Source organism: Manis pentadactyla, chromosome 3 (genome assembly GCF_030020395.1).
Source record: "Manis pentadactyla isolate mManPen7 chromosome 3, mManPen7.hap1, whole genome shotgun sequence".
NCBI lineage: Eukaryota > Metazoa > Chordata > Mammalia > Pholidota > Manidae > Manis > Manis pentadactyla.
In genome coordinates this window covers 208488031-208508828 of record NC_080021.1, presented here as the reverse complement: position 1 = coordinate 208508828, position 20798 = coordinate 208488031, and the positions used below count along the sequence as shown (strand labels likewise).

Below are 20798 nucleotides of genomic sequence, written 5' to 3'. Positions count from 1 at the left end.
GGTGGGCTCTGCTGTGACCATGGGGATGTTGAAGGATTCTGGGAGAAGAGGGTGAGGAAGGGAAGGAGGAGAGGTTGGTTATTGAAAAGATGTGACAAGGTGGAAAACAGGAATCTACAAATCGGTGTCCTGCGTGCCGGGCGGCAGTCCGAGCCCTGGCTTGCAGTGGACTCCTCCACCTGCCAACTCCCCTGTAGGACCTGGAGTCAGATGCCCCAGGTTCAAATACTGGTTCTACTCCTCACTAGCAGACCTTGCGCAAATCACTTCAATTCCTTGCACACTTAATGTGCCTCAGTTTCACCTCTGTAGGATGAGGGAGACTGGAACCGACTTGTTTGACTGTTGTGAAGATTTGATGAACTAATGTGTTTCATTGCTTAGAACAGTGCCTTGCCAAGCATTAACTATCAGGAATATTGTCAGAATTAATATAGGAACAAAGAACTTCAGAGCTTGGTCCAGGAGTGCTGGGCCCAGTGGGAAGCTGCCGGTGGGGAGAGGGCATGCCTTTTACTCCTTCAAGGAGTGGTGGACTCCTGGTAGGGGGCAAAGGCAGGGGGCGGGGTTACGAGGCTAAGGGGCCCTGACGGAGTCTGAAACAATGATTAGCCATTTATTTTTTGGGGGGGGGCGATGAGCAAGCTGGGGCCAGGCAGAGGCCTGAGTCCAAGTCCAGAACTCTCTCGGCCAGGCTATATCCGTTCTAATCACAGGGAGAACTGAACAAGTAAGCCTCAGCGTTCGGGCACAGTGGCCCTGCCCAGAATGGCGGAGTGACCCGGCCTGACAAGTTCTGTCACTTTGCCCCCAGAATGTCTCTCAAGTCAATGCGCTTCTCTCCCCCATCTCCATAGCTGCCTCCGTCTGTGCCTGGACCACTGCCACCCCCTCCTAACTGGTCACCCACATTTACTCTTACAGCCCCAGCAGTCTAATCCCCAGTGACCTTTTTCAGATGCACATAAGACTTTGTCCCTCCCCTGCTTAAACCCCTTGAAGAGCAAAATCCTCAGCAGTTCCCAGCAAGACCTGGCTTCTGGCTACTCCTCTTTCAATTCCTTACTCATTTAATAGTGCCTCCTTCCTTCCTCAGGTCTTTGCATATTTTTTGCTCTGTCTGAAACACTCTCTACTTCCTTTTCACCCAGGCTCTTGATATATCCTTCAGAGCTCAGCTAACACATTGCCCCTCCTCCAGGAAGCCTTCCAGGTCTTCTCGTTAAGTGCTCATAGTTGGCTTTTTAAAAATACTTCTTCTTGGAGTTTGAAGTCATGTAGCTGTGTGATTATGTGAAGAGGGTCTGCCTTCCCTACTAGACTGGTATGCATTGCAAGGGCACGAGGAGTTGTGTCTGTCTTAGCCAACACTGAATCCCCAGCACTTTGGCACGTAATGACGCTCAGCAAGTTACCTGTTGAATGAGTTGAGGATCCTGCTACAGGAATCATATATTCACTGGCCCAGCCCTGTAGGTACTTAAGACAGTCTCATTGCCATCATTAACTTAAGAAATGCCCTGTGAGACTGCTCCACAGAACGTTCCGAGCTGCATGTGGCACTTGGCTCTGAAGCTGTTGCTTTGTTTTCTGGGGCAAGATAAGTCCTGGGTAGGGACGGCTGGGCCATGGTGTTCCTGAGTAGGTTGCAGGAGGAGACCCAACTCTGGAATCTCTCCCTTGTTGAAGCTACTCCTAGACAATGGAGAGCTTTTTTTTTTTTTTTTTGACTAAGATTTGAGATTCTCCAGAAACCTGAATATTCCTAAGTGACTCCAAGTGGAAATTCCCAGTCTCTTGATATCACTGGCTATGTCTCAAAGGAAGGTGGGAACCTAGGAGAAGCCAAACCCCAGGCTCTCAACTCAACCGAGGGCTTAAGCGATAATGCTTGCAAAATAGCTTTTCTCAGAATTCCAAGTAACATGATATGTTTTTTTTTCTCATTTGCTTTTAGCCCAGAAGGCTCTTTCTTGTGGATATATCACTCGAAGTAAGTGCCCTACTAGACTTCTGTGCGATGTCTCCCCGCGTCTTTTGCACCCCCTACAGTCCAATCTTAACATAGCAGCTGGTGATGGAGTTCTGGTCCAAGGTGGAGGGGAAGGTTGGCTTCCCAGGGGTCTGGACTGCGTTCCTCCCACCCCAGACTTGCCTTTATAGAACCGGGACTGGTGTTTTGCCCTTGCTTTTCATCTTCAAGTGGTGTCATTATTCCTGCCTTGAGTTACAAAAGAAAATCAGGGTAGATATTGTTTATTATGCTGCCAAGCATATGTTGCATAAATATCCTTGCAAAAAATTTCTTTGAGACAAGGGATCAGGAAAAATGTTGGAGTCTCCCTATGAAACTAGTGTTTATTATTATTAAAGGCAAAGAGAACTATATAAGCCTTCTTTTTTTATTTAAGTATCATTGATATACAATCTTATGTTGGTTTCCAATGTACAACACAGTGGTTCAACAGTCACCCATAATATTAAATCCTCACCCCCTCTAGTGCAGTTACTATCTATCAACATAGAAGATGTTATAAAATCATTGACTATATATTCTCCATGCTGTACTACTGTCTCCGTGACTGGCTTATATTGTGATTGTGAATTATTGTGCCCTTTATCCCCCTCACCCTCCCTCTCCACCTGCCTCAACCCCTCCCCCTTGGTAACCACTAATCACTTCTCAGTGTCTGTGAGTCTACTGCTGTTCTGTTCCTTTTGTTTTGCTTTGTTTTTATATTCCACAAATAAGTGAAATCATAGGGTATTTGTTGTTCTCCACCTGGCTTATTTCACTGATCGTAAGACCCTATGGGTGCTTCCATGTTATTGCAAGTGGCAAGATTTCTTTTCTTTCTATGGATGAATAACATTCCTTTGTGTATATGTACCACCTCTTCTTTATCCATTCATCTATTGATAGATACTTAGGTTGCTTCCATATCTTGATCATTGCAAATAGTGTGGTGATAAACACAGGGGTGCATGTATCTTTCTGAATCAAGGATTTTGTTTTCTTCAGGTAAATTCCTAGAAGTGGGATTACTGGATCAAATGGTATTTCTATTTTTAGTTTTTTGAGGAACCTCCCATATACTGCTTTCCTCAGCAGTTGCACCAATTTACATTCCCACCAACAGTGGAGGAGGGTTCCCATTTCTCCACATCCTTGCCAACATTTATTTATTTTGGATAGTATAAGCCTTCGGTTTCCATCTTCAGCTTGGCTTGCAGGAAGCTCAGAGCAAAGTCTTGTGCGTAACCATTTGTACTTTCCTCAGCCTTCATTTCTGATATAATTTATTTCCTGGTGTTAAATCCTGGCTTTTATGCTTACACGCCATGGGATCTTGGCAACTGGCCCAAACCCACTTGTCCAGTATATCAGCTATATTACAAGTGGCTGGATGACCAAGGTCATATGAAAATACCTACCTGGGTGACTAAGTGTTTCTCTTTCTGTTCCCTTTGTGGGGTTTTTTGTGCCATTTCCCTGTTTATTGTAACTACATGTTCTTAATCATAAACCATCTCAGCCACCTCCTGAAAGTAGATGGGCTTTAAAACAGGTTTCTTTAAATTATTATGCCTGATCATGCCACACCATTTGATTTGTCCACCTGAAGGGCAGGTGCAGTGAGGGGCACTGCCTCCCCTGGCTTCTCCCCCTTTTCCCTCCTCCAGAAGGCCCCCAACTTGGAGAGACTCTCACATTGAGAGGGTGGAATCCTCCACACATGGGTGGCAGAAGTGGCTGCTGATGACAGTTCCTGACTTTCAGGTTCAGACTTCCTGAGGCTGTCACTGCTGGCCTTTGTAGCAACCCGAATTCTCCTAGTTTAGCAAAAGAGATCATTCTTGGAAATGTGCACTGTTTTTTTTTTAAATTAAGATTATGACTTGTTACAGTAATTGTCAACTTACGAATCTCTTTTACATATGCTATTTCATGTAGTCTTCAAAGTCGTTTCATTTATTACTATCTGACTTCTCAGAGGAGACAATCAGAGAGGGAACATGCCCTGCCCCAGGCACACAGCTAGGCAGTGGAACATGCAGGACTGAGGGTCGTGTGTCAGAGCCCCCTACCGTGTCACTCTTTTTCCGCCCTTGCCTCCCTCCCAGAGCTCCCTGGATGCCCTTGCCTCCCTCCCAGAGCCCAGCTGAGCGCTGGGCGCCGCCCAGTGAGGGAGAGGTCTGCCCGTGTCAGGCCCACCCTCTCTCATTCAGCTAGAGCTGCTTCACTTCTGTTTTATGAACTGGTAGTGTAAACAGAAAAAATTTAAGTTGTTTTCTGCCATAAAAAGGGTTTGGAAACCGCAGAATTTGGGACTACCTCATTTTCTAAAAATGTTTGTCACCTGTTTCATTTCTTAGAAACCCAGAAGTTGGCGACAGCAGCATTCAGAAGGGCTGGTGGTTCCCGAGCTGGCTTAACAAGGGGTAAGGCGATGCGACCACCCTCGGTGTCTGTCCCCTACCTGATGATTATAGGTAGAGACCAAAGAAAGCAGTTTCACAGGCATGGCTTTGTCTGTCACCTGTCTTTCTGCCTTATTGAAATCATATGAGGACTCTGTTCTGTGGTCGGGACTAGGACATTTAAGTTGTTTTCGTCTTTTCCATTTAAGCTGAGGGTGAGTGAGGCTTGGGCTGAAGTTCAGATTGCAGGACCTGCTACCATAAGCTAAAATATTCTTATGAGGACTGTTTTATCAAGTCTCCCTGCTCCCTGAAATATTCTGAGGGTTACTGGGTCATTTAATTCTAACTGTGCTGACTCGGAAGGATAGTAAGAAAGGTGAGTACTGTGCCTTTCCATTAAAAGTATGTCTTTATAATAATCATGTAGTGTCATTGTCCTTTCTCCAGACAGTCACTTGGGGCAGGTGTGCCCTGCCTTGGAACGTGTTTTCACCGTAGTCACTGACTGTCCTGACCACGCAGATTACCCTCGCTGCCTTACTCAGCCGCTTTCCCTTTGTGCGTAGGATCCACAACTACCAAGAAGAAGACATAGACAAAGAAAAGGAACAAAGAAAGGCAGACTACAAGAAGGAGCTCCAGCTATCAGACTGGTTTAATCCACAGTAAGGAAAGGAGCGTCGCCCCACGTGCAGTAAATCCGTAACTCAGACAGGAGGGGGTGGGGCTGTGCGGGCAACAAGCGCCATTGGGAACGTTCCAGACCGGGGATACACAGCCTTAGCATCCATTGGACCTCAGCAGGAGGTTAGACAAGACACTAAGGGTCTGGATGTTTTGGCTCAAATGCTTGAGCAACAACACAGTGATTCTGACAGCAGTTGGCCAGTGGCAGCAGATGAATCACAAATACTGGGCTGGAAGGGGTCTTACAGGTCCCTGGGTTTTATGGAAAGGCACAGCATCTAGAAGTCAGAGCAAGAAAATTCTCCCTGAGATTCGGCTAACTCATCTGTAAAATGGCAATGATGTTAAAAAATCTCATGGGGCCATGCATGCATTTATTAAACAAGCTTACAACAAATATTTATCAAATGCCTTGATATCAAAAGCAGCTAGCCGCTGCTTTTCAAAATACAGGTCGCTATCCATTAATATGTTCAGAAACTAGCTTAATGGGTCAAAACCAGCTCTCTTTTAAAAGTTGAAATCATATAGAAAATCAGTGAGCATTACCTGAAGAGTAAATATTGTTGAGTTGAATTTTTATTTCTATACATTTGTACATGTTCATCTACTTGGTTGTAATGTAAAATGTATTTCTCGCTGTGGGCTGTGGTCAAAATACCATACAAGACATTGTGTTAGGCACAGGAGGCAGGAAAAATTATCTATATGGTTCTATGCAAGAAGTTCATAGCTTCTAGGGGCAGTAGATGTAAACTAGTATTTGCCAAGACTGGTAAGGAGGTGCGACCAATCTGACTTAGAACAATGTGGTCTGGGGAGTCAGGAGGCGGGAGCTGCCCAGGACAACCATGAGGCCTCAGAGACTGGTGGGTGGTGTTGGCACTGACCAGGAAAGGGGCTGGAGGAGGAGGCCCAGGCCAGGTGATGTATGTGTATTCGGGTACTTGTGGGCATCTGGACGGAGATTCTCAGGGTGCCTGTTTAAGTGTGTCAGGGCTGACATAACAAAATACCATCAATCAGATGGCTCATAAACAGTGGAAATTTATTTCTCACCATTCTGGAGGCTGGGAAGTCCAAGGTCAAGGTGCTAGCAGATTTGATAACTTTTTTGGGCACATTTCCTGGTTCATAGACAGCCATCTTTTTGCTGTGTCCTCACGTGGTGGAAGGATTAAGGGAGCTCTCAGGGGCCCCTTTCATAAGGGCACTAATCTCATGCATGAGGGCTCTGTCTTCATGGTGTAATCACCTCCCAAAGCCCCCACCTCCAAATACCATCACACTGTGGGGTAAGTTTCAACATATGCATCTGTGGGGGACACTAGCCTTCAGTCTACAGCGGTGCTCATGAGCTCAGCAGACGTGCGGCGGAGACTCTCCAGTGCGAGCCATCAGAGGACAGATGGAGAGGGATCTGTAGGCCCGGCAGGGGCCACCCAGCAAAGGATAGAACCAAATCCTGCCGACAGCAGCATTTAAAGGGCTGGTGGAGGAGGAATCACTGTAGAAGGTAGGAGGATCGGGAGAGAGTAGCATCTATTCCAGTGTGAGGGATCTCGGGCACTGGAAAGACTGAATATATTCTGGCAAGTTCTCCTACTGTTTTGGGAAAGGGGGTCCATGCCAGTGAGGAAGAGTAGGAATTTTGGCCTCCCATGTGTCAATTGATAAGCTAGGCAATAGGGGAGCCATCTATGAGATGCTAAACCATTACTGGAAATGTAAGAACGTGGAAGCATTGTGGTTTTGATAAGCGCCTTAGATGTGTGTATGTGTGGGCGAGGTGAGATGCCCCAAAGGGTGGGCTAGGTGAACCAGACTGGTCACCGAGGTCTCTTCTAGGAGGGTAGCACACTTTTACTGTGGTACCTGCGCTTTGCTGAGCAGGTCTTAGGGGATGAGGCCAGGGCTAAATTACTGGAGACAGAGCTGAGAGACAGATCATGGCACCATTATCCCCTCTCCACTCTCCCCCATGCATGGCTCAGCCTCTCCCCAAATGGCCAGCAGATATTTAAAGGATGTTGGTTTGAAACAGCACCTAAGTTAAGCCTTCCCAGGGCACAATAGTAGATTTTCTGCATGAATGAATGATTAGAAGAACATTTAAATGAACAAAAAAATTTCTTTATATAAATGTGTCCTTTGCTATAAACCACCTAAAACCTATTACAGTTGGGTACACATTTCCACATCAAGATCTCTCAGTTTCTGTGACACCACATCCTCTTAATTTGCCTCCTACTTTTGCTTTCCCCTTTCTCAGTCTCTCTGGTAGGGGCCTCTCCCTTTTCCCAGCCATCAAATATTAGTTTCTGGAGGCTACGTCCAGTACGCCTGTCTCTTTTCTTTAGGCACCACCTTCCAATGTGCTCGTGTCCACTTCCATGGCATTAGACGCCATTGGTATGAGAGGACCCTGGCATGTTCAGCCCAGGGGTTTCCTTTGAGCCTGTACTTGTGTCTGCTGCTTGACATCCCTGCGTGTCTCACATAGCCCAAATGCATTTCCCAACTTCACTTCACCCTTGCTCTTCTCATTCTCCACCTCCAACCAGAGCCTGAGAGACTCTCCAATTCATCCTTTTCCTCCATCCGCTCCGCAGTCTCATTCATTAACATGTCCTATTCATTTTTTTCCAAAATTCTTCCTGCACCATCTCCTTTCTGCATGCTGCAGCCCCGACCCTGGCTGTGTGCTCCAGCTCTTTGCTGGATCACTCAGCACTGAGAAGGAGCTCAGTAAATAATGTGCTGTGTGCATTCCCACCTTTTTGGACCTGTTGGATGATTCACAGAATTTTAGCACTTCCTCTTCCCAACCCTTGAGCACCACAATGTACCCATTAAATAAGTACATAAAATGTAAAAGCTACCAGTAACCTCGATAGGTGGGTGTTTGGGTCATGGCGACGGCTCTTTTACTTCGTGGGACGCCTTTGGCCTGTGCACATGGAACTGCGCGAGCTGACAGGGGTGCCCTGCTTGGAAGAAAGGCATCCGGACAGCTCCGAGTCCGTCCTGGCACTTTTCCCTCCTTTTAGAGCCCCACCATTGCGACCTGAGACATCTCTCTGGGCGGTGGGCACTAGCAAAGTTTACCTCCTGTTCATGTGTGGTCTGTCCTCAGTTACTTCCCTTTTTAGGGGGTTTTGTGCATTTTGAGGACTAAGACTCTTGACGCAGAGGTTCGCCTGAGAAGCTGTTCTGGATCTCATCGTCCCTCCCCCTCCCCTTGCCCCCCCACTGTCTGTGCTTTCAGGCTGTCATCTGGCTTCTTAGCCGGGGTCATTGATGTGTTGGAATTCTCCGTGGAATGTAATAGTTAGCAGATGGGAAATAGAAGATCTTAATTTTTAATTAAACATTAATTTTTAATATTGCTTTCTTTTTCCTGCCTGAAGGAATCTTTCCAGCCAAGAAATAAAACTGGACACTGGTTTAATGACTCAGTCTTTCTAGAGGATTTGGGTTGAGTGGTCATGCAGTTGAGGAGTGTGTTGCAGGCTGACTACCTGTCGGCTATAAGATTCCCAAGGGGTAGGACAGGCATCAGTTCTCTGATCTCCATGCTCAGCCATGGGCCTGGGGCAGAGCAGGGACTTAGGAAATGCACCCAGAGGGATCGAGTGCCCTTCCTATAAATTAAAAGGCCAAAGGCACAGTTTCTTTCTCCTTCTCTCCTCCCCCTGCTTTCTTTATTGGTAAAATGGTGCTGATGATAGCACCCACTTGATAAGGTGGTTGTGTGGCTCAGTGAGGGAATGAAAGTCAAGTACTTAGCCCCTGTGCACTTTAAGCACCAAGTAAGTATACTTACTCCTTTTCTTTCTTTTTAAATAAATTACCTGTTTACCAAATGTCCAGCTCATGCACAGCTGCAAGACTCACCTAGCGGGCTGTGTCAGATCTACTAAAAAGTCCTTGGCAGACTGAAACGGAGGCCTGCAGTGAATAAGGTGGTAGTGCAGGGCCGAGCTCTGTTCTCAAACATCGGTCATGGAGGCAGAAGTCGTGCTTGCGGTGTGTCTCTGTGTGTTGGTTTTTGGTTGGAAATCCCGTCATTCCACAAACCTGGGGTTTTAATGTGACTAAAAGCTTCACGTAAACTTCTAAGAACAACAAAAGCTCGTCGTTTGAGTCTGCGCTGATAAAAATGCCGAAGAAGCTGAGTGGAAATAATGACAAATCTGGGTTTTAACCCCAGCACAGCAAGTAAATGTCCATATAAAAGGCACTATAGGGGGGGTAGTAGCTCAGAGCACAGACTCCAGAGTCAGCTCTCAGTTCAAATCCCAGCCTTGGCCCTCACCAGCTGTGTGACCTTGGGCGAGTTACTTAACCTCTTTGTGCTGCAGTTTCCCCATTGAGAGAATGGGAACCAAAATCGCCCCTCAGCATGGGACACATTAACAAGTTCTGAGCCTTGGTTTTCTTACTATACAGTGGACATAGTACATGGCAGGAATGTTGCAGGGACGAAATAAGAAGGTGTATGTGAAGGTGCCGCGCACAGGTTGCCTACGAGTCCAAAGTAGCTTCTTTCGTGACGGAAGGAAACCACGAGCAGCTGTCCTCCATGCACACGGCACACCTGGGATGTGAGGGCAGAACTGGGCACGCTGGGGAGAGCCAGGAGAGCCGCCTGACAGTGTCCCCCTCCCACCTGCAGTTCAGCTCTGCCGTGGGGAAGCAGGAAGCAGGTCTGAAGCAGGTCACAGGGCTGGGGTGGGAGCGCAGAGCTTGGTGACAGGGACAGGAGGCAGAGAGAGGCTGCTGAGGCTCTTTTCTATTCGGGCTGGGGCAAAGTGGGGTTTCATGTAGAAACCCAAGCTTTGCTGATGGCATAGAGCCAGTTCTGTGAAATCCACCCCCCACACATATGTGCGGCTGGAGCGAAGTTCTCATCGGCCTGCTCTGTTTGCTGGTATCTCCTCGACTGGGCCACCTGCACACAGCCAGCAGGGATGGATGGGGACCATCAGGACTTTGCCCAATCACTGGCCTTCTCCTTAGTATTGGGGTTTGGATCTAAATGACTGTATTTCAGCCTCTGTTTCCCAGCAGGGGGAATGCAGCCACTTCCTGAGCAAATGGGGGTCAGAGCTGAATTTCCACCACCTCTTCTGCCTCTGGCTACGCCTCATGCTGGGCCCCAGCTGCTCCGTGCAGCCTTCCCACATTTACCCTTTACAGTCTGCCAGTTTATCGTTGCTCTTGTGTTGCTTCCTGTGTTTGTGCTGGCTTTGCCAAGTCCCTTTCAAGCCCTGTGAGTTTAGAAAACATGCGTCCCTTTGCCCCTTTGTGCTCCTGGTAAAGAGGCAGCATGGTCTGAGGAGAGGGTCTGTGCCAGAGCCCTGGGTTCCAGCTGTGGCCATGCTGGGCCTCCCTCTAGTCCCTTCTTTTCTGGGTGACTTGTCTCCTTGTTTGTAAAATGAACAATAACTCCAGAGCCCCTAACCAGGGGTGCTTTTTGGCCTAAAATCAAGTTCCTACCAAGAAATCCCTTTCTGGCAAAAGACAAATTGAAATAGCTTTCTCTCTTTCAGTTGTAATGTCATTCTCCTCATCCCCCTGTGTCAAAGATTGGGCCTTCTTAGGCTCAGATGGCACCTACAGGGATACATAACACCCAAAGATGCCACTGGCAGCCCAGGAAGCAGCTGGGGAGAAGGAAGAAGAGAACAAAGAAAGTAAGGAAAGAGGATAGAGAGGGTATGAGGTGTACAGGCAGATCTCCGTAAGACAGCCTCGGGGCCTCCTGTTCCTTACCCTGAATATGCTGCCCCAGTAAATGTCATACCACCCAGCCGACGGCTTGGAGTTACGTTACCATCAGGATTCAAGGACAATCCCAGTAAATCATAGCTGACCCCAGTTTTTCCCCGGACAGTCTCCACCCCACCTTAGTAAAACTGTCCTAACACTTAGGCCTCTCTGTTTTGTCACCAGGAAGCGCCCAGAGGTCGTGACGGTGACTGGATGGAAGGCACCAGTCGTGTGGGAAGGCACTTACGACAGAGCCATCTTAGAAAACTATTACGCCGAGCAGAAAATAACTGTGGGTTTGACAGTTTTTGCTGTTGGAAGGTAGGTGTTGCTAATAAAACTGCCCTCAACTTTTTCTTGTTTCTTTGTCAAATGTTTGTGAGTGGGCCCCTGGGCTTATGGAGGCGGTTCCTGACTTGTCTGAATTATTAGTAGAGAATGTAATAATAGGACCGTCTGTTTCATCTCTGCTGTGAACAAAATAGTAGGTAAGTCAACTCCTTCCCAGCTCAAAGTGAGGATCTTGGGTTGCAGGTAAAAATGTCTGCTAGACCCACTGAGCCCAGGGTCTACTGCACGCCCACCACCACCTCCCTCATCTCCCCGGCTTTCTCTGCACATTCCCCGCGTGCCAGCTATCAGACAGCCCCAATGTGCATCATTCTTTCTCCTACATTCTCAAGACCCAGGGCCAATGCACAGCAAGTTCATGGTCCAGAGTCATCTAAGCAGTGGTCCCCCACGTCAGAGCATGGCTACCACTCTTCCATGGGTCCCTTCCACCCTACCTTCCTGGGGGATTTGGGCCCCCGAGATTCGGCTGGCTTCATCTTCCAAAGGTTGGATAGGTTTCTGTTTCAGCTTCCATTAACTTGTTTAGAATGTTTCTCCCCAAACTGCAATCATTCTTACTTGAAATTTCTAGCTATACTATTAGTTTTAAGATACTACCCAATTGGTCTTTTGGAGAATTTTTTATTTTTCTTTTTCCAAAACAAAACCAAGAGTTCGATTTTCCCGTCCCCACACTGCCATAGACCTTTCCATCTGTACCTTTTCTGAAAGCCATGTTGGAAGGTGATCCCTTTGCCTGTACAATGACAGGTGAAAGCCCAGGCTAATCTGCGCCTGGGCTCTGTCCACCAGAGGCCCTGAAGGAGAGCTTTGTGCAGATCTCATAGTTCTCCTAAGGCCTTCTCCAACCCAGAGCCCAGAAGCCACTGCTGTCACCATACTTATCAAGTCCTAATGTCACTGACCGTGCTGATTCCAGGGACCTAGGTAGCATCTCTAACAGGGAAGTTAGAATCCTGACTCTGGAGTTCTGATACTTTTACTGGAAGAATCTGTACTGTTATGAGTTCAGGGGACAGTGCTCAGCTCACCTAATCCTTTGGCACAAGAGGGAGAAGCCAGCCATGCTGCAGATTGATTTGATCCTAATATCTCCAAAATGAACAGACTACTGCCTACTGTTCCACAGTGGCTTCCACCATCCAGGCACAACTCTGCAGAACTAAACTGTAAATCACCTGTCCTGGTAAAAGACCCGTGCTCTCCGCTCTGAGGCATGGGAGCACTGTTTGTACTCAGCAGCAATAAATCCTCACAATAGTGGATTTGGACTTTTAAGAAGTGTGATGTTTGGTTTGTTTTCAAATAGCAGTGCAGGGAGCCAACAGCAGTGCTTTAATCTTTAAACAATGTTAAACCTCACAGTGGCTTCCTCTGTCCCCGCCAAGGACTGTCTCCTAAGCTTCAGGACACAATAGATTTTTCTTAAAGTTCTGGAGTGCCAGAGAATTTCCTGGCCACCAGCCACAGAGCCAAGTCAAAGTCCCTCTTTATACTGCTCAAATACTGTCTCTCCATTTAAAGAATCAACACAGTAAACCCTTGAGTTTCCAGAAGCCAACATGAAAAGCACACCTTGGTTTTGGTAGTAAAGAAAGAAAATCCAAGCAGCAACCAAAACACAGAAAGAAGTGCCAATATGACACCACGATTGCCTGGTAGTAGGACCAGCAAATTAAATTCAGTCTACGTTCACTGAGCATTATCTAGGGTTTGCATGACTCCTTCCTCCTCTCTGTGATCCCCCATGCTTCACAGAGTGCATAGCTTGCGTTACCGAAGACATTAACATGGTTTTTCTTGAATGAATAGATAAGTAGCTAAAATACCACTACACATCTATTAGAATGGCAAAAATCCAAAACACTGCAACACCAGATGCTGGTGAGGATGTGGAGTAACAGGAATTCTCATTCATTCTGGTAGGAAAGCAAAATGGCACAGCCGCTCTGGAAGACACTGGCAGTTTCTTACAAAACTAAACATACTCTCACCATATGATCCAGCAATCATGTTTCTTGGTATTTACTCAAAGTAGTTGAAAACTTATGTCCAGCACACAGGTATTTATAGCAGCTTTATTTATAATTGCCAAAACTTGAAACAACCAAGATTTCCTTTAGTAGGTGAATGGATAAATACATTGTGGTGCATCCAGACAGTGGAATATTATCAGCACTAAAAAGAAATGAGCTATCAGGCCATGAAAAGACATGCAGAAACCTTAAATACACATTACTAAGAGAAAGAAGCCTATATGAAATACATGCTGTATGATTCCAACTAAATGAAATTCTGGAAAAGGCAAAACTATGGAGACAGTAAAAAAGATCAGTAGTTACCAGGGATTGGGGTGGGGGAATGGTAGAACAAAGGATTTTTAGAGCAGTGTATTATACTCTGTGTAATACCAAACATGATAGATTTGTATGGATATACAAAAGATGTAGATATAAACATTTGTCCAAATCTACAGCACGTACACCACCAAGAATGAACCTTAACATAAACTACAGATTTGGGGGGATAATACTGTGTCAGTGTAGGTTCATCAGTTGCAACACATGTACCCCTGGTGCTGGATGTTGACAGTCAGGGAAGCTGTGCGTGGCAGAGAGGGCAGGGTGGGTATATGGGAACTCTCTGTGCTTTGGTTTCAATTTTGCTGTGAGCAGAAAAATGACCTAAAAAATCAGATCTTTTCTTTCTCTTTTTTTTTTTTTTTAAAGGCAAACAGTTGTTGCAGTTAAATCAGAGACTGCTTGCTCTGGTATTTGGATGGATTTTGTAATGATGGTGTCTGGACAGTGGATGGGTGGTTTGGTGACTAGTGGGAGGTCACAGGGTAGATATGTAATGTGAAAGGATATCCATGTCCTATGACCCATTCTCTAGGTCCCAGAGGAGGAGAAGAGAGTGGTGATGGTTAGGTTTAATCCCCAAAGGATCCAGGGGTCACGATGCCCTTGCGTCTGGAAGGGTAGTAATAACATTGGGTTATAGGCTAAGGTTTTAAGGGAGGCTCAGTAACCAGTGCCCCCTGATGATGGTCAAAGGGTACAACTTCCAATTGTAAGATGTTAAGTTCTGGGGATCTAATGTACACCATGGTGATGTTAGTTAATAACACTATATTACATATTTGAAAGTTGTTAAGAGAAGATCTTAAGTGATCTCATTGAAAAAAAGAAATGGTAATTATGTGACATGATAGAGGTATTAGCTAATGCTACAGTGGTAATCATTTTGCAACACAGTACCTCTTAAACTTACACAATCATATATGTCCGTTATATTTCAATAAGGCTGGAAATTAAGGAACTGTTGCCCCCTTTGCCTGCCCAAAATCTGTACCAACTGAGAAACAAGACAAAGGGCTAAGTGAGGTAGATGATAGTTATGCCACCTCATTACAGTTAAAGCTGGTGTTGGAGAATGTGGCTTCTGTCTGTAGACTCTGGGCCTCCTAATATTGAACCACAGAGTTAGATAAACTTAAGACACTCAGGCGTCTACAGCACTGGAAGCTGCAGGCCTCCGGACGTGGGAGTAGGACCTGTACCACAGAGATTACTGTAAAGCGCAGAACAGTTGAAACCACATGCTCTCTCCAACTGGCCGGTTCCCAAGAGCAAGAGAGGAGGAGGCAGGGCTGTGCACTCCCAGTGGCCCTTCCAAAATTAGCAGCTAGATAAGTCCCTCCACCTCCCCCAAGCTGAGTGGCTGAAAAGTGGAGAGTGGCCAGAACTGTTAAGTATCAGCTGTCCCTCCACATCTGGAATGGGGAAAATCATTATCTTTAACTGCAAAGTGTAGATAAGAAGATGGTAAGAACAGCATGTAGTCTTCTGCAGAAAACCCAGAGGTTACATTTATACCATTCTTCTTTGTTTCAGATACATTGAGCATTACTTGGAGGAGTTCTTAACATCTGCTAATAGATACTTCATGGTTGGCCACCAAGTCATATTTTACATTATGGTAGACGATGTCTCCAGGATACCTTTGATAGAGCTGGGTCCCCTACGTTCCTTCAAGGTGTTTGAGATCAATTCTGAGAACAGATGGCAGGATATCAGCATGATGCGCATGAAGACAATCGGGGAGCACATTGTGGCCCACATCCAGCACGAAGTCGACTTTCTCTTCTGCATGGATGTGGACCAGGTCTTCCAAGACAGCTTTGGAGTAGAGACTCTTGGCCAGTCCGTGGCTCAACTGCAGGCCTGGTGGTACAAGGCAGATCATGACGAGTTCACCTACGAGAGGCGGAAGGAGTCTGCAGCATACATTCCCTTCGGCCAGGGGGATTTTTATTACCATGCAGCCATTTTTGGAGGAACACCCAGTCAGGTTCTAAACATCACCCAAGAGTGCTTCAAGGGAATCCTCCAGGACAAGAAAAATGACATAGAAGCCAAGTGGCATGATGAAAGCCACCTAAACAAGTATTTCCTTCTCAACAAACCCACTAAAATTTTATCCCCAGAATATTGCTGGGATTATCACATAGGCCTGCCTTCAGATATTAAGATTGTCAAAGTATCTTGGCAGACAAAAGAGTATAATTTGGTTAGAAATAACATCTGACTTTAAATTGTGCCAGTAGGCTTCTGAATTTGAGAGAAGATATTCTGCCTACTTCCTTAGAAATGTAACAATTTTAACTTAAAAAAAAAAAGCTGACATAACACCAACACAGCAACTACATACTGTTTCTCCTTGTAACTTTGAGCCTTGTAATAATATGGGAGAATGAACCTATGGTAATCAAGTGTTAATTCCCAGTGATTTCTTTTCTATTCTGGGTTTGAGGGACAATGCTATCAACTGAACTAAAAAAAAAAGTATCACAGGCAAAGAAGAAGCCAGAAACACTCTACATGTGCCAGATGATATATACTAGAGAATAGGATGCTAAGGGAAGTGCTTGGCAACAAGATAAAATGGGGGTGGGGATGGTTTTCCCCCTGATTTCCGCATCTTCCTGTCTGCTGGGTCTAGCAGCATAGAGTTGCTTGCAGCAAAACTCTTAAGAACACAGTCTACCTTGGCAGTTCTCAAGTGGTTTCAATGGCAAATTGCTTCAGGCCATTTGTAGTCCATGTCCTTTTCTCATCAGGATGTTGTTTAGCTTCTGTGCAAAAGACTGGTCAGGGTTCCCAAAGGACATCATGGTGGTGAATGTTTGGAATCACAGGGAATCTGAATAAGCCAGTGGGTACTCAGCAATGAAGTAAAAACAAAGCCTCAAACTCATGGTGTGAGTTGGCCATGAAATAGCAAAGAGAGAGTGGGAAGAGAGGAGGCTGATCACTGTGGTGCAATGCCACCTCTGAGGGACACAGGGCATGGGGTTGGCCTTGAATGCAGTGTGGGGCCAGGCACTGAATGGGAGGCAGTGTGGGTGGTCTCCAGCCTCCTCGACCCCATGACCCCAGAGTAGCAGGGACTTGAATAGAAAATGCTTCTTGTTTTGCCCCAGTCACGTTGCATCTGGCAGACTCTGCAACTTGTGTCTTCAGGTCACTGGCCAGAGAAAGTGGATGGCGTCAGAGATGGCAAGGCCTGCAGTGAACTAAAGACTCTTGCAAGGAGTTGCATTTCCCAGACCTGTGCTTCATGACGATAGTCAGTCATCCCTGACCTGTGCTTCAGGACAGTCAGTCATCAGCAAGTCCCGCCACCACCTGCTTTAACCCTCAGGGTCCCTCAGCCCATCATGTTGCAATTTGGAGGGCTGGCATCAAGGAGTGGGCTGGAGGAAAAGCCCTCCCATCAAGTTACCTCGGTTTCCCCTGCCCCATCTGCGCTACTGAAGTGTAACAGCCGGATGCATATAATAAGTTGATGTTACATCAAAAGTAGAGGGGAAGGCAATGGAGACCCAGTCCTCAGGACAGAAGAACATTCAATTCCCTTCTCTAAGAGAAGCTGTGACATCCTGCCTATTTAAAGTTAAGCAATTCATTGTAAAAAGGGTTAGGAGGCAATATTTACATATGCAGGTATATTTATATTTTGCTTGTGTTCCAGTTTAGGTTGTTTCCATTTTGAAGTGATTTATTTCAAGAGTCATTGCACTGGCTTGATGTTCAGCACAATGGCGTTCTTTGATAAAATGAAACCTATATTTTCTCTACCATTTTACTGTGCCTCCTACTCTGCAGTCCTTGCCAAAAAATCTCACAACCCTGCAAAATGAAACAAAACTGACAAAAACCCTAAGGTGGACTTTAAAAAAGAGAGAGAGGCCACTTGTCAGTTGAGACTCTTGCTTCTCTATGACTCAAGTTTTCTGAGACACATTTGGAGCAGGGAGAGTTAATAGTGAAAGTCCTAAACCAAAGAAATGAGCTGTCTGAAGGATTAGGAAAAAAGAGCTGATCTTTACTTTGAGGGAATCTTAATTTTTTTTCATTCACTTAAATCTAAATCCAAAATGAAGAAGCTTAGGATATCACTAATAGTTACTGTTAAATATTTAAAAATAATAATAAAATTCCAGATTTATAATTGAATAAATTATTTTCTCAGTATATGCCAGTCTGGTCTTGGATTGTACATTATCTCCCAGAAATGTTCAGAATTGTCAGTTATAGAATTTTAAATTATTAGACTTCTGAAAGTTCTCATGTCCTTCTAAAAAGGTGTCCATTATTACAAAGATAGAAAGAACATGATGGCGATTCCAAACTTTTAAAGCAGTAAGTCCTTATATAGAACTTTCCAAAATGATGCCCTGAAGTGGTTAAATTCCAGTAGAAGAACCATCCAGAAAAGGCTTGCCCTGAAGCCCAGGGTGGGCACCAGGACAGAGGGAGAAAACAATGCCATAACCACTGGGAATTATTAGTTTTGACCTCTCGGCGTACATCTGGCCAAGGGAGCCCCGGGAAAGGCTGGATTTCCAGCAAGTCTGGGCAGGTGCATTTGTGATAAAGATCAAAGGTGACCACGCTGATGTACTGAGGTGCCCTGGAGGGACAGAAGGACATGATTCCCTCATAGGAGAGAGTTATTCCTAGTTTACAGATGGGCAAAGTGAAGTTTAGAAAGGTTAGGACACCCAGCTGGGAAATGGCTGAGTTGAAGCTCAAACCAGAGAAGCTGACAAGGATATATGTGTTGACACTGCATAGGGAGGGCCATATTTCATATCAAGAAAAATACAATTTCATAGAAGAATCCTAAAACGGGGCATTTTTGGCATAAGAATTGATATTTTAAAAACTAGATGTGTTCCCAGGCCCTGCTGTACCATTTCCCACTTTTCATGCACTAACCATGCCCCAAATGCATTAAATTAGTTAAAATGGATCATGTAAAAAAAATAAATAAAAGACTGTGATCATCCCTATCTTTACACTGTGCATGCAGGGCTGATATAAGCTGGTATGCCCAGCTGGAATCCCAGGGGGCACGACAGGGCAGAGGGTGGTGGTGGAAGGGACCGCCATGCCTCTTCCTCCACTCCACCTCTAACTGGGGGTCACATGCAGCTAAAGGGGAGAAGTTTAAGGTCTGAAGGGCCTGACTTCTCCTGTCCTTCTTGGAATGACACATTTTTTTATCTTTCCCAGCTAAAGTCACCATGTGATTTACTAACAAAGGAACCATAGCTATGCAATACTTACGGTTATAAGTATTTGTTAAGTGTACTATTTGTTACATGTACCTATGTAAACGAATAACACAGGCATAGTAGCATAGTCACAAGTGTGAAACATAGAAAGCTTGAATGCATAACATACAATGCATATTTTTAAGGAGAGAAAGCTGGGTTAAGTGGGGATACACTGGTCAGAGCATCAGATCTAACAGGGTGCAGAGCTAGGATTCAAACTCAGGACCGTCTAAACTGAATCTTTTGCCCTTTCCACAGTTCCTGTTCTGTGTTCCTCACTCTTTCACCTACAAGTATGCACACATGGTCATATGCACACACACACACACACACACACACACACACACACACTTTAACCCATCTTGTTCTTAAAATTTGAGGACACCAAAGGAATCTCCACCAAAAGCTTTCAATTCCATTGTCAGGCATTAAAAAGAGAGAACATAGGTAGACCAAAAATTCTTTAGAGGCAGAATGTAGGTATAAACATCACAGAGCCAAGGTAGAGTAGCAGACAAATGAAAGCCCGAGTGATACAAGGTTTAGGGAAGTTCAAGGGCTAAGGGAGTGGGAGGGAAGAAAGTCTGCAGAGGTGGAAATAGCCTCAGAAGGGCCGACTCTGCATGGAGCTGCAAAAGAAGAGAAGGAGTGGAGAGGGAATGAGGTATTAGAGGGACCAGCAGATGTACAGCACAGAGATCTGCTGTAAGACTTTCACCGAGACCCACCAAAGCGGTGCCGAGTCCTTAGGCCCAGATGAAACCACCAGACAAAGTCTACATGAAAAGCATCATTGGCCAAGCAAGTGCTCTAGCTGGTCGAGGACCCACACTCACCCAGCATTTGCGGGGCTCTTTCCCCCATCTCAGCAATGCCTGGCCTTCTTTACGGAGTCTGTGATTCCTACAGAAACCAGTGCCATGACTGGAGCAAGTGATCCAGGCTAAGCCAATCAGCACTTTCCATCCCCTTGATGAATTCAGGCAGGTCATCTAAACTAGTCCAATCATAATGAATCTCAGATCTTTTCAGGAAATTATATAACTGGTCGCCACTAACACCTCTGGTGACCACAAGGAGGTCAACCTTAGGATGAAACTGACAATAGGACGGGAAGGGCAGTGACATTGAAGGAAATCTAGTCCTTAGTGACAACCTTGAGCCACTGGCTCTAGCCTTACCGAAAGCCTGCACTGCCTGCAGGCTCTTTGAATGTGTGAGTCAATGAAGTCCCTTAAAAGTATTGTTTAAGCCAGTTGGAATTGGGTTCTCCCTTACAACTGAAAATATCTAAAAACCCATCTAGAATTGTTAGTTCCTTAAAGGCAGGTCTATAACCTGCTTTGCATCAGCTCCAGCACCTACTACCCCACCAATCGCAGAGGTACTGCTAAATGAATGAATGATTCATTATATCCACTCCCATCATGCCTCATAAGAAGTGTTTTAATTTAAAATTTTTAACTGTGTGGACTCTGTGTCCTATTACAAAGCAGAAGCTTGTATACTTGGCTCCTGAAACTTTTCCTCCTATCATACACAGGAGTGTGGGAACTCGGGAGCTGCAGCCTGGGCCTCAGGCTCTGACCTGGTGGCAGAATCTGCTGAATTCAGTGCTGCTTAAGGTCAATGACACATGAGACAAATTGGCTTCATCTGTGCAGAGCAATGGTTCTCAACCAAGATGACTTTGCCCACCAGACTGACTCCAGGGACATTTGGCAATGTCTGAAGATAATTGTTGGTTGACACAACTTGGGAGCAAGCGGTTCCTCATATCTAGTGGATAGAGGTCAGGGGGTGCTGCTCAATGTCTTACAATTCACAGGCAGCCCCCACAACAATTACCTGGCTCAAAATGTCAAAAGTGATGAGTTGAGAATCCCAATATGCATAATACCTAACTGTCTATACGTTGGCACTAGTCCCT

At 45.6% G+C, this 20798-nt stretch overlaps 1 protein-coding gene across 7 annotated transcripts in view; it reads left to right on the top strand.

The window, feature by feature from the left end:
* GGTA1 (glycoprotein alpha-galactosyltransferase 1 (inactive)) overlaps positions 1–18592 on the top strand; it is a 69599-nt gene extending 51007 nt beyond the window's left edge. For 4 of the 7 annotated variants that reach the window (XM_057498987.1, XM_057498988.1, XM_036915461.2 and 1 more), the window contains 5 exons: positions 1958–1993; positions 4378–4443; positions 4992–5090; positions 11071–11208; positions 15138–18592. In XM_057498987.1, the coding sequence (XP_057354970.1) occupies positions 1958–1993; positions 4378–4443; positions 4992–5090; positions 11071–11208; positions 15138–15831 (1033 nt within the window). In that variant the 3' untranslated portion in view covers positions 15832–18592. The remainder of the gene's footprint in view (positions 1–1957; positions 1994–4377; positions 4444–4991; positions 5091–11070; positions 11209–15137) is intronic. The other 3 variants (XM_057498989.1, XM_036915462.2, XM_036915464.2) reach the window with 1 other exon arrangement.
* Positions 18593–20798: the final 2206 nt, after the last annotated feature.